Source organism: Vigna unguiculata, chromosome 9 (genome assembly GCF_004118075.2).
Source record: "Vigna unguiculata cultivar IT97K-499-35 chromosome 9, ASM411807v1, whole genome shotgun sequence".
Taxonomy (NCBI): domain Eukaryota; kingdom Viridiplantae; phylum Streptophyta; class Magnoliopsida; order Fabales; family Fabaceae; genus Vigna; species Vigna unguiculata.
Genome location: NC_040287.1, coordinates 57,698 through 71,764, shown reverse-complemented (window position 1 = coordinate 71,764; position 14,067 = coordinate 57,698). Strand labels below are relative to the sequence as shown.

General features: G+C 35.3%; 1 protein-coding gene across 2 annotated transcripts; it reads right to left on the bottom strand.

Moving 5' to 3' along the window:
* Positions 1 to 85: 85 nt before the first annotated feature.
* On the bottom strand, positions 86 to 11,059 carry LOC114164731 (ion channel CASTOR). Of its 2 annotated transcripts, none has more exons than XM_028049482.1 (12): positions 10,746 to 11,059; positions 10,582 to 10,662; positions 9,832 to 10,443; positions 9,440 to 9,622; positions 8,394 to 8,453; positions 8,117 to 8,320; positions 7,453 to 7,701; positions 4,277 to 4,375; positions 3,474 to 3,668; positions 2,796 to 2,888; positions 799 to 1,062; positions 86 to 571 (listed from the first exon to the last, which is right to left on the bottom strand). In XM_028049482.1, exons 1-12 carry the CDS (start codon positions 11,031 to 11,033, stop codon positions 353 to 355), a joined length of 2,547 nt encoding a protein of 848 aa, XP_027905283.1. In that variant the 5' UTR covers positions 11,034 to 11,059; the 3' UTR covers positions 86 to 352. The 2 variants fall into 2 exon arrangements, with proteins under 2 accessions (XP_027905283.1, XP_027905284.1); XM_028049483.1 differs by having other exon boundaries at positions 10,830 to 11,059.
* Positions 11,060 to 14,067: the final 3,008 nt, after the last annotated feature.

The window sequence follows — 14,067 nt, the reverse complement described above, 5'->3', positions numbered from 1 at the left end:
GCCATATTATTATGTAACAAAGACCGAAAGAACGGAAAATACGAAAATTCCGACATGGTCATGTGAAATTTAAGTACGAGAGGAATTGTGGTGGTGAAGGAATTAAAAGCCTCCATCCATTCAATTTTAGAAAGGAGATGAAACTCACTTGAATTCCTACATTTTAAAATCCCAATTTTAGTCTCTAATTTTCCAAAAAGTGATGAATTTTTAACTTTCTTCACTTCCTTTGACTCTAGTTTTCACAGAGAAGGACCAAGTGAACTTACAAAGTAGGAAATTAAAGAGGTGATTTTCTAAAGTCAGGACTAGATTAACTAATGCTTACAAATTTTCCCTTTCCACAAATGCCTCATTCCTTTTCTGTAATCACCACAAAAACATCCTTCAATGACCACTTCCGTCTGTCAGTTTTTGCTGGGGGATTAATGATTGCCCTCTCTGCATTTGCTAAACGGTAGCCAATCACAATCTCTCTTCTCTGTCGAGCTCGTAACATTATCTCATAGAAACTCAATTCTTCACCTTCACAAAGGTATAGATCTGCTGGCCTTATATGCATCTCATTTCCCTAATAGAATTCCAGAAAAGAAAACTCATTAAATTATGAAACATGAAATAAAATTAAATGTTTTAATTCAGGTTAACTGCAAGGGATGTGAATTTATCAATTTGCTATAACATAGGAACTACATAATCTAACCAAAAACCAAACTTGGCAGACCTTTCAGTACTTTTGAAATAATGTACGCAAAACATGTAATATAATCTGTCCCTTAACTTTTATAAAATGTGTACCTCCTCCGCAAACAGCTCCTCCAATACATCATTTATCTGCCGATCTTCTGCAACCATGGCCAAAGCCATGCTGACAAGTTCATTTGATAAAACATAATCACTAATCCTTGACATAGATAGAAGATTTTTTGTCCTAGGATCCAAAATTTCACTTATTATAACAGTTTTATCAGAAGCCTGCTTCATTTCCCCAATCCATGAGCCTTTAGAGAAACTTCCTCCATGGGCTTGACTGGCCATAGCTACATAAGGAAGACGCCTAGCCTGAAATAAAACATCAAAAGCTTCAGAAATAATATAGCAAGAAAAGACAAGATTATTGAAACTCCCAAAACACAAGTCAAATATGTAAGCTTCAAAGGGAAATAGGATCAGTTAATAAGGATTACAACAATGAAAAAAACAATTTAAAGTTCATCCAGTAATTGATCCTAATATTCATGAGTGGAAGTCATGAAGATCATCCAATCGTGTTTACAAACAATACCGCATAGACGATGCAATTGGTGTTCTGTCACCCTCACAAAAATTAACGTAACCACAGATAACATATTGCAGGGTTAAAATTGATACCTGAATACAAATAAAATTTTAGAGAAAAAGTTCAAGACCATGTGATTTTAATTAATTGTTAAAATAATTGAATATAAAAACATGATTATGCTTCATCTAAAAGATGATAGTTTAACTCAATAAAAGAGCATGTAAAACATGTGTTTCATCGGACAAACAATACAACCCTCTAGAGTCTTATTTTATGTCTATCATGACAGAGAGATGTGCTCAAACGATAAGAATATAGATCTAAACTAACTTCATACTAAATGAAAACACATACATGTGTATTTTATGTTGTAAGGTACCTTTACTACCGTCTGCCAAAGAGATCTATTAGCTAAAGAACAAGACACGTAAGAAGATTTCTTGGACAAAGAGTTAAGAGTTGCATTTCTTCGACAAATCCCTTAACCAGGCATTGTCAACTCAACAAAAGAAATACTTTGTACAACACTGCAATTTAGACAAATCAAGAAAATGCATGTTGTCCAAGAACAAGAAAAAAACATCCATTGTTGCATGGAGTGCAATAAATGCATCATCAATATCAAACTCCCGACAAGAGGAAGACATACAAAAAGAGCAAATGCTACTCAACGGCTGAAAAAGGTTTCACAATGGTTACTTTCTACAAAGCCTATATAAAGCAACTCAAGAACAAGAAAACAGTGAGAGATTACATTGCCTAGTAAAAAAACACTACTAAAAATTCTGAACCAACTCAAAGCATTAAAAACATTGTTCATGTTCAATTTAGCAAGCTAGAAAAGAGAGCATCAAACTTATATACCTCAACATACGATCAACCTCTCTAGTCTAGGGATTGATTAGAGGCTTGAGTTCAAGTGGTTTAGTTCCCTTCCTACTTTTCTTAGTCTTGATTTTTTTCAAAATAGGTATCAACTCCCTATGTTTCGGGTTGTATGGTTTTTTGTGGATAGTTTGCTTTGTTTCTTTTGAGCGTGGGTTTGGTTTGGTCTCCCCATGTCTTTGTCCTTTTTCTTTTCTTTTTTAATAATATGATTTATGTGATGGCAAATAATAAATAAACTCAAGAGTGTCAACTTGATGTCAACATTCATATGATGCTTAACATATGTTTTATAAAAAAAATCATATCATATTTTCTTATTTAATGTAATCAGATCATATCTTTAACAGTTACTATGTCAACCTAGTTGAGATTTAAATCAACATAGTGATGTTTTTGCATGCCTACTTTCATTAAAGAAAAAAGGTGTCACAGGCTATGAAGGGAAAGGTTCACTTAGGGAGATACAGTACAACATCAATGAAACATGAGCCCAACTACATAAGAGATTGACATCACTTCAACCCAAAACTTTAACCCAATGAATTTATGGTTCTTCATCCTTATATAGTGCTCTTACGAAGATATATCATATCAAAGCTTAAATTCTGTTGCGATAGAAACTCACTTGTATGTCCCGAATTAAAAGTAGAGTGGCAAGAGATCTAGAGTCAGCTTGAATTGCTGAATCCTCTACTGATTCATCAGCCAAAATCAATATCTGTAAAGGCCAGAATTTCAACAACAATCAATTGAATTGAATACATTCTAAGTTTTGTAGGCAAATTTTAAATTATTCCCTGGAGTGAAAAATTGTATAGGCATTAAGCAGTAATTATGGAATTACTTTTCTTGATATAAAAAAAAATACAAGAGTATTTAAAGAAAAACGAAATCCTAATAAAAGGAAAGTAATATCCTGAAATAATGGAAATAAATCTCCAAAAGTAAAGGTTATAAATCAGGAGCATATCTAGCAAATAAACTCTTAATCCCAATCCCTTCATTTTAAGGATTTCATACAAACAAATCTATACTTATATTCAATTCAATCAATCTATATTTATTACTGTACAGTAAATGTGTAATGTTGGCACCAACATTTCAACACCCATATTATACAGTTTAACTTTAACTCCCCAACTTGCTTCCAACTCCTCTATGTAATTGCGCAGCTATAGAAAGAAAAATCCAGTAAGATCCTGACCAGCATCAAATATGGCAGACCTTGTAAGTGTGATCCATCAAGAATGGAGATAATGTAGCAAAGACACTTGTAAAAGACAAACTAATAAATATCACTTACTGAATCAAATGATTCCAAAGGAAGGCTTTCCAAGTGGCGACGTATAACAGCATTCCCATCACGATTAACCAGAGATATATTTTCTAGTCGATTTATGTCAAGGCCACCATCAGTTAGCTTTTTTTCTCTTTCTTTTTCTGGAACATCATTGAACATCCAGAGTTCTGATCCATGTGCTAAAGATGCATCCAAAACCTAAACAAATAGAGAGAACTTGAACAGGCCCAAAAAAGTATTGATACCCACCACGAATAAACAGTTGCAGGGACACAGGAATTCCGTCACTCCCTCAAGAAATTGCTTGATATATCATATCAAGCGTAACTTTTTATCTGGCTCTTAAAATTAAAGGTTTTATATATTGCCTTAGAAGACGTTAATCAGAATTGAATATGTTGTATTTATGGTTTATAGTTGTTAGATATTGTTAAAATATCATTAGATAGTGTTAGTTACAATATTATGTATATTTGGGCTTAATCCATATTTTCCTGTATGATTCTTTATTACAAATACATTACCTATGTGTATGTTATGTGTATGTTATGTTCTACACAGGGGAATTAATCTTATGCCTAGTTTTTCACTATTTTCACCATAGGAAAAGTGTACCGAGTTTAGAGGAAACAAAATTTCCTCTAATTATGTGTATTTATTATAATAAATTATCATTCCCTTGTTCCGTGGTGTCATTCAAACACATGGGTTCAACATCTTATCCCTCTATTTCTCTATTTCATACACTATGGTAACTGAAGTAAAGAAAAAACGGGACCATAGCAACAAATTTCTTATACTATTACCATGATCATATCCTCCATATCACGCCTCCAACCACAGAAAAGAATTCTCTCTGGAGATTTTGGATAAACAAAGTCCTTGGGCAAGCTTCCCCTCCAAACCTGAAATCAAAGGGGCAAGAAACCATATCAGTCAATCTCTCTTCAAAAAATGGTCTTGACTTCCTTGGCTTTACTATTCTCAATGTGTAACAAAGATCACTGTTAGCACTTGATAAATAAGTTTAAAGCCCACAACAGAATGTTATCCGTTGAACAAAATTTAGTAGAATTCTTTTGAGCTGTAAATGTAGATTGTAAATTAAATGTAAACTATTTTAGTGTATCAAGTTTGAAATCCTTGGAACTTACGGATTCTATTTAGGAGACTGTCTAGGAAGTTATTTCTGACTATTATGAGATTACTTCTGATTATTAGGGGTGATTTGCTTCCTTCTATCTAGCCTTGAACCATTATATAAAAAAATGTGTAATCTCATTTTGAAATTATCATTGAGAATCATTCTATTTTTCTCTCTTTGAATTGTAATTTTTCTCATTGCATCAGAGCTCTACGTTTTTGCTTGAGCTCTAGCCTCTCCTTCCTTGTTTCATGTCCATCATTGTTGCAACTTCTCAAGAAAGCCTTCATTGGTGTTTCTCTTTCCCTGGACAGTCTTCATTGCTGCTGCAACACATTTATTGAGTGGTTGAACCAACATTTCTTTCACTCTTTATTCTGCAACTGTTCAGAACCTACGTCATATCAGGATCTGGATTGCAGACATGCATATCAAACAATTGAAATTCAATAGAGGATTCCAGCTATGTGCAGAAGATTGGTCAGATTCAAAGGTATTTAGGCCTTTTATAGGCTCAATGGAAAAAACTATCTCACCTGGTCCCAAAACTGTGCACACACACCTCAAGGGCAAAGGAGAATTATATACCATTTAGGTGGGAAGAGAGTCATAGAATCAACTGCTAATTGGGAAAAGATTTAGGGATTCCAAACAAAATTACAGAAAGAACACAATTATTTTATTATAGGATCCTTTCTCCATATCAGTATGACCCAAGAGAAGATGATGCACTTGCCTTGAAACTCTTCCAGAATACACTAACTCCTTCCATCTCTAATCAACCTCCTATTTGTTCAACTAGTTACAGAGCAATTAGTTATAACTACTCTGGTTGCTATTAGTTACAATTGTATATCCTAGTTAGTTGTAACTACCCTAACTGTTCTGAGTTTGTTACAACTGTATCAATATCTTTACATATTTCTATTCTTCTATCTTCGCAAGTACACTTACTAATGCCTGGGTCATTGTATGAAAATGATAAAGAAAGAAAGTGGGGAAGTGAAAAGAATAACAGAAGATAGTGGATATATATGAAGGAAGAACAGAAGTATAGATATAAGAAATTGTGCACTGCGCTCTATTGATTATCATTTCAGTCTCTCTAAAATACATCAATCGTGCTTTATTTCTAGACAACTAGCCAACCACAATAAAATCTAACTAACCAACCAATAAGCATTTTTTTCCTATTCAAATTTATATAATACCTCTTCCCCAAAATAGTTCACCTGCAATCCCTCAAGAACTCTTTCCAAAAAATACTCACAAAAACAGGCTCGTCGTGAGTCTGAATTTAGTTGTCCCTAAAACTACTTCTAAGGCCTTGTCAAAAAGGGAATGAAGGGATAAAATGAGAGAGGGGATGAATGCCTTGGAAAAGAGTAATACGTGGGAAATTGTTGACAAACCCAAAAGAGAAGAACATTGCTCATTGCAAATGGATTTTAAGTACAAGGCAAATGGATCCCTTGAAAGATACAAAGCAAGGTTTGTCGCCAAAAGGTTACACCCAAGGTCAAGGGATTGATTGTTAAGAAACATTCACCTCTGCTAACAAAATGGACACTGTTAAAACTTGTCATACTTGGCTACATTTTTGTTGTAAACCTCTTCAATAATAATGTTAAGAATGCATATCTTTATGGCAGCCAAGATTGAAAATCTGAGTTTTCCACAAGGATTTTGAAGAGATGTAAATAAATAACAAAGTGTCCAGGCTTAGAGAAAGCTCTTTATGGCAGGTTTGAAAAGGTCATGAAGGAGTTTAGGACCGCATCCTAACAAAAGGTTACACCCAATGTTATGAGATTGATTATTAAGAAACATTCTCCTCTGGCAGCAAAATGAACACTAAGAATTTTGTTATGCTTGGCTACATTTTAGTGGGAAACATCTTCAATGTTAACAATGCACATCTCCATGGTAGCCTAGATGAGAAAAATCCAAGTTTTCCACAAGGTTTTTGAACAGACAAATAAATAACAAAGTTGGCAGGCTTTGGAAAGCTCTTTATGGCAGGCTTGAAAAGGTCAAGAAGGAGTTTAGGAACAAAAAAAGCAGGCTAACAAAAGGTTACACCAAAGGTTATGGGATTGATTATTAAGAAATATTCTCCTCCACTAGCAAAATGAACACTGCAAGAATTTTGTTATATTTGGCTACATTTTAGTTGAAAACCTCTTCAATGTTAAGAATGCATATCTCTATGGCAGCCTAGATGAAAAAATCTGAGTATTCCACAAGGTTTTGAATAGACAAATAAATAACAAAGTGTGCAGACCCTGGAAAGTTATTTATATGAGGTTTGCAAAAGTCATAGTGGAGTTTAGGACCAAACAAAGCCACAAAGACCACACTCTCTTTATCAATCATAGAGTGATTTCCATGATCTAATTACCATCCTAGGAATGAAAGGCGTGTATTCTTTAGCTCAATGGGGGTCTTGAGCTGTAAATGTAGATATTGTAAATTAATTGAAAATATCGTAGTGTACCATCAGGGTAGAATCAAAGGAGATTATCATCAGGGAAACTCGTTTTAATTATTAGAATATATTTCTAATTATTACAGGTGATTTATTTCCTTTATGTAGCTGTACCATGCTATAAATACCGGTGTAATATCAGTTTGAAATTATCAAAGAAAATCATTCTATTCTCTCTTCAGATTCTGTGATTTTTCATAAGATTCATTACAGCTTCTAACATGCCAACTAGCTCAAATAAACTTCACTTTTTATCATTTGACCATGTATTTGTCATGACCAAACCACGGAAAAAACATCAATAGAGAAAGAGAGAACTGAGAAACATCAAATTATGTGAGACAAAGCACCGTAGGCAAAGATGCCGGGGCATAGGTATCATCATCCTCTGCAATAACCAGAATCTCATCACCTTCTTGTAGAACATAGGAGTCATCTGGATTCAAAATAATTTTACCACCATATGATGCAACTTTGATTCCACAAGGAATTGCAGCAGGAAAGCTGATTAATACATCCTCGAATTGCATGCCTTCCAACTGTGGCCATCTTTTGATGTAGAATTCACAATTTTCAAATCCTAGTATGTCTTCCCAAATCTGCCAAAGATAGCTCATCATTTTTTTTAGAAAAATCTTAACAAAAGGATGAGGGTATCAATATCTCATCTTCAACTGCATTGCAATTGCAAAAAGAAAATAAAGCAGAACAAGGCCAACACAATAAAACTCCCCAGTCACTCTACAAATCTGAAAGAAAAAAAGGTAGCACAGACAAAACACCAAACGGAGGCAATAAGGCAAATCCTATCTTACAAAAAATGGAAAGATAGGAAGGAAGATCACCCAAAAAATACTAGTAATACACCATACAAACAAACAAACAAACAATCATGTAGTTATTCTTGTTAAGAATTAAGTAACTCGAAACCAATAATTGAGGTTTTTCTTGCACTGGATTAAGATTGTGAATTATGCAACTTGAAAACACCATGAAATGGTAGTAGATGATGACCTGTGCGAGTCCAGGCTGCCGAGCACATTGAATCATCAAGCGACCAATGACATCATGAGCTACAACAGTTTCAACAAGATCACCACCCACAAGTTTAACAAGGACCTCATTGTCTAGATCACTCAATTCAACCACGATGTGCCCTCGTAATCCTTCTTTTACTCCAGTCAGACTTAAGACCGTTCTCAATGCACGGGCATCACTCTGTACCAAGAAAATGTAAGTTAATGGTCACCCACCCTTATTAAACTTGGAGCAAATCATTACTCAATCAGACCTGATCAGCATTCCCATCTTCAGCGAGGACTATTATAGCACGTGCTTTTGAAACAGAAACCTGCATATGACATGGTTTTAGCAAGCAAATATACAAATTAAAACAGGGCCAACATCTTCCACAAAAAAATGAACATTTATGCAATAATATACTGTATCAAGTGAAGAAAAATACCACAAGATTAAAACAAAAAGGCTAGTGGCAGTAAGTAGTATTTTGTATAAGAAGTTATCAACAGGTTGTGCAGCATAATAATTAATGGTAAAAGTGTAGAAATTAATGGAAAGAAAAGGAGAAATTTTATTAAATACGCTCCTCCTACTCAGGTCTCTCCCACCTAGAACTAATCGACAAACTTAGAATTTACTTATATTTGCTTCCTCTATCTATGTCGTACCTCTGCTATTGTAGTTGAAAAGCTAATAACTAACTATAACAACTTCTCTAAATTTTTTACTAACAAGGCCAAACAGAGGCCTACCCATTTGGCCCTTTTGATTATTCTTATTTCTTCTGATCTGACATAGTTTCCTAATAAGAGAACACTGCTTGCTAAGAACTGGCATCTTCCAAATTGCAATCTGCATGAGTTCTTACAGCAGCAGAAACAGATTTCGCTAAACACTGATAGCAAGTTTTGGTAACTATTATTGAACCAATTAAAGCGACCAACTTAATCAGTTCAGTCCATCTGATCCCTAAAAGCAAACTAACCAAACTGATAAACACATCAATCATGTTACAATTTTCATTCTCCTCGGTTTTCTATTCATCATGGCTCAGGGCTATATTGAAATTTTACGAAAACAAATAAAACTAGAAAGACGAACATTCCTTGAAGACTGCCTCCCTTAAACAAAGACAAGCATTCCTAGTCCTGGTAATTAATGGAAGAACAGAACAGGAATGACTGAAATACAGAATATGCCACCGTCAGTGCTCTTGAAAATCCTTTAAAATATATGTTAACATTAGAATTCATTATTATTATTATACCAGACATAAAAGAAAATCACAATTCCAAAAGGATAAAGTAGATCCTACACCTTTTTCAGATCAGCCAGAATCAGAGGGCTGCCACTTCTGCATATGACAGATGTTCCTTTGAAACCAAACTCCATTTTTGCAATGTCAAGCTCCATTTCTTCCTTGTCTCGCTCAGCCATCACTACAACAGTTCCTCCACCCAGGCTCTCATTGGCTATGGCGAGCTGATTTAGTAATGAACCCTGCACATCCAATCACATTATTTGAGGTCAAGACACGTGAGTATTTGAAAACAAGTCAACCAAACAGGTAAATCACTTGGCCAAACAACAATAAATTGATATATGTTTGAATTGTTTATAATGAATTATTCATTAGTTCGTTGAGAATTTTATAAGGATGGTTACAAGACAAGACAAACCAATAACAGATGGTAACACCAGAATCTTACCAATTTATCACTCCAACCAAGAATTAAAGTATGATTTTGCTCAACCACCTCGCTTTTTCCTTTCCTCAGCGAGTCAAATTTCTCAGATATTGCGTCGGACACAAGTCCAAGCATCATTGCAAATATAAGCATCCCCCCAAAGCTAATGGAAATCGCAACTAACCTTGGACCAATACCTTGGGAGCTGGCATGATTGCCAGAATCAGCAACGTAGGTCCAAGATAACCAGAGGCAATGTGCTAAATCCTCGGTAGTTACCCCAAAAAGGGCCAACCCTCCAAGTAAAATTAGCAACAGCGTTGCCACCAACAACACGAGGGGTTTGGCATACGGGTAAACCGATAAAAAGACATCAACTCGATATGCTATTTGCTTGTTTACAGAAACTCTTTCGGGTATATTGTCAGAAAATATTGATTTCGACACATAGTCTATGTACTTGAAAATGATGAGAGGGATAAAAAGAAGTGTGAAGGAGAAAAAGAGAGCTAGATTTCTTTTGAAATTTTCGCTTAACCCAGGATTCGCGTCTTCAGATGTGGAACTTGTCACGTTCAAGGGGTCCAATCGGTGGCACGCGTGTAATCTGAGATTAAGGCCGAGAATATCACCCTACAAAGAAAAGTTTAGTTTGGTTCAGTTGTTAAGGATGAAGGTTGCATTAGAGGTGGTGTGGAGATATTGAAGAGCAGAATAGAACTAATCTGATTTGAGATGAAAGAGAGAGCGTATAAATAGAAGTTGCCTTGCCTGCAACTTAGTGAGTTGGCTTTCTAGATGCGCATTACGGAGCAGTAGCAGCAGCAGCAAAAAGAAAACAATAGTCAACGTCTGCACCCACACGGACATAAAACAAGAAACGGTGAGAGGAGAGAGACAGAGAGACAGAGCGACAAGAACAATCTAGTACCTACCACGAGAGCAAACTGGAAGCGAGATTGCGAAAGGAATATAAAGTTATTCTTGGCAGATGACTTAGCATTTTCAGTGTTGGAAACCTGAGGTTTGTCGTTCGTGAGAGTGGAAGTCCGGGGGAATTTAACTCTACGGCGATGACGGATGCCAGTGAGGGTAGGAGGGGTGCAAGGCTTTGAGTTTGAATAGAACCGATGGCCGTACTGTGAAGAAGAGGAGCGCAAGAAGGATGGCGACGGGAAGAACCAATCTCTGCCTGAGCCAGATGTCTCTGATTCCAGGGACATGTTCAGAAATATAGACTTTCAATAAGTTAGAGAATCTAAATACTAAATAGTGGTAACAGGATTTTCTTTTCGATAAGGATAATGATACAATGTCCCGTTTTTTTACCTCCAAAGTTATCCGTCTACGTGGCAGTTAATATTTTAATATTTTTAAAGCAGACGGGAAATGGAGGCAGTAGTTTGGGAAAGTTAGCGTGAAGTGCACGCGCTTTGATTGGACAAACTTTTTAAAAAAACACATTGGACATTCTATTTTCCCTGTTTCTTCCCCTCAACTTTCTTCTTCCCGTCAACTTTCTTCTTCTCCTCAACTTTCTTCTTCGAGCAGAGACGCAGAAAGGCATTTCAATCGCAAGGCTTTGTCTTCCCAAAAAAGCTATCGTTTCATAAAGGTTGGTGTTGTGGGTCACAGTGGAAGCGGATAGCGGAGTTGCGGAGAGTGGTTTGGGTTGTTGGAGGCGGCGGGTTCCGCGGAAAGTGGTGGTTACCGTTGGATTCATTGCTTGGGCGGTCTCTCGTTGGCGTAGTTGTTGGTTGATTAAGGTCATTCACGGAACGAAGATTTCTCCGGCAGGTTATCGTGGAAAACCCCTATTCGAAGATTTAATGTGGTTTTTTTAACTTGGCTGCTGGTACATTACTGATGTTGGGTTGAACGGGGTTTAGCATGTTATGCCATTTTGCCATTACAATTGATAAATGCAGTGAAACCCCAAAATGTGTGTATAGGGTTGTTTTGGTTTATCTTGTCGTCCATTGTTAATATTGATGGTTTTGTCAGGGTTGGGATGATCCATATGTCCCTCGCACACATGAATGTGTTTTGAAGTGGAAATACCCTATAATGCACTTTGTTAATTTCGTCTGTGAGGTTATCCAAGTATGTGTTCGGAAGTTCAAAATTTAAATTAGTTTATTTGGTGTTATATTGTTTTGTAATATGACAATTTGTTGATGATGCGTTTGTTGGATTGTTGATTCCCGTCATATGAAGTAATTAGCCATATGAAGTAATTTCTCAAATTGGACATCTGAAGTTTATTTTTCATTCCTGTCATAGAAGGTTGTTGTATTTGTGAAGTAATTTATGATTTCTTGATTTGTGAAGTGTATTTTTTGTTGAATTTCTTTTGTTGTGATTCCTTATTGTATTATTAATAAATTTTGATAGGTTGTTGATGAATCATGGCTAGAAAGAGTAGAAAAGACAAAGTTTTAGAACAGGAACGAGTAAGTGTTTTGAAATGATGTTTTTCATGCTAAATTTGAAATTGTTATATGAATAGTTAATAATGCAATGTGTATTTTATTTTCATTGAAAGGTACGATTAATTAATTTTGTCGACACAAAATATATTGTTGAATTTGTAAGGCCTTTGGATTGTGTCGAAATTTATCATTATATACTACAAAAACAGTTGCAGTACTAGGTGTACAAAAACTGCAACGCAAAAAGGCACTTATGAACTCAGAAGAGGACACTTAAATGTCCAACAGAAAAGTTTATTTTTAATTCAATGTTGAATTTCATATAGTTAATGAAGTTTTATGGTGATGATTGATGGTCATGGAAATTTGTATGGCCTTTGAATTCAAATTTGTATGGCCTTCCAATTCGACGCACAAAGCTATGGCAGCAATCCGCACTCTCGCCGCACTGTCGTCGCACTCTCGCCGCACTCTCGCCTTTAGTATAAACCGCAAAGCAAACTTCTATTTTTCTAACACAAACTTTATCCACTCTTGCGCGTGTATCACAACCTCACCATTCACTCCACCTTCTCTCACGCGTTTCTGCTACCGTCTGCTTTAAAAATATTAAAATATTAACTGCCACGTAGGCGGGTAACTTTGGGGGTCAAAAAAACGGGGCATTCTATCATTATCCTTTCGATAAATGGAAGATGTATACCGCGACTCCGACGTGTCACACAGTTGTCCTACGTTTTAATGTGTCAACTCATTAAATTTAAAATTTTAAAACTTTTTACTTTTATGTTTGGCTTAAAAAAAATATTTTATTTCTTTTTTTTTTAAATATGTACCTAATCTTCAAAATTTTGATCTCAAAAAGAATTAACACTTTAAAGTTTATGAATTTTGATCCCGAACTTTAATAAACTTTAGTCTTAAATTTTGATAAAAAAATATCTTAAGTTTAATCTTTTAGTAAAGAGTTAGGAGATGTGTGTTCGTTAAGAGGGCATACTTTCATTAAGTGAAAACTAAATTTGAGTTTGATATAAAGTTTGAAACGAGGACTCACTAAGTGAGTCTAATTTTGTTGGATGAATAAATATGTATTTTATTTTCAGTGTTCATTTCGTTGGACAGGACGTGTAGTCGTTGAGTGAGTAATAGTTCATAAGAACTCATTGAACGAGTAACTCAACTAGAGTATAGAATTTTTATATCATGAATTTTGCTTATATTTTTTCTAAAGAAGAAGGTTTGTTTTGGTTGCAAGTCAATATGAATTTTATTATTATTATATAATTTCTTTTGAATTTATGTATGTTGAAAATTGTCATTTGCTTACCCTTCTTCTTTGGTGCTTTTGTTTGTATTTCTCTTTTGCAATAATCGTTATAATTGCATGAGCATATGAGTCTATAGGTGAGAGTGAGGCTAGACCATAAGACTCATGGTTAATATGGAAGTCCATGATGTTATGTCTGATATATTTGAACTTTGTATATTGCGTAGAATTGTCCTTCTATTTAACACTAGTTATGTAAATGATGGGTGCCAGTGAGGGTATGAGGCGTGTAAGGCTTTGAGCTTGAATAGAATCGATGGTTGTACTATGAAGAAAAGGAGCGCAAGAACGATGGCAAAAGGAAGAACCAATCTTTGCTCGAGGCAATTACATTGTTTGTCATCCATACATTTCAATCATTCATCCTAAGTTTAAGTAAATTCTCAAATTAACATATCGGGTCACATTAAGGGCAACTTGTGAAGTCCTCATCATTTTCAACCTTGTCATGCCAACATGTTATAAAATGCTTTTCTTAATAAATATGTGATTCCT

Coding starts and splice junctions, on each gene's coding strand:
- LOC114164731 (XM_028049482.1), bottom strand. CDS start 11,033: ATGTCCCTGGAATCAGAGACATCTGGCTCAGGCAGAGATTGGTTCTTC. Junction 10,663..10,745: donor GCTTCCAGTTTGCTCTCGTG/GTAGGTACTAGA, acceptor GTGTGGGTGCAG/ACGTTGACTATTGTTTTCTT. Junction 7,702..8,116: donor GGCAGCCTGGACTCGCACAG/GTCATCATCTAC, acceptor TATCTTTGGCAG/ATTTGGGAAGACATACTAGG.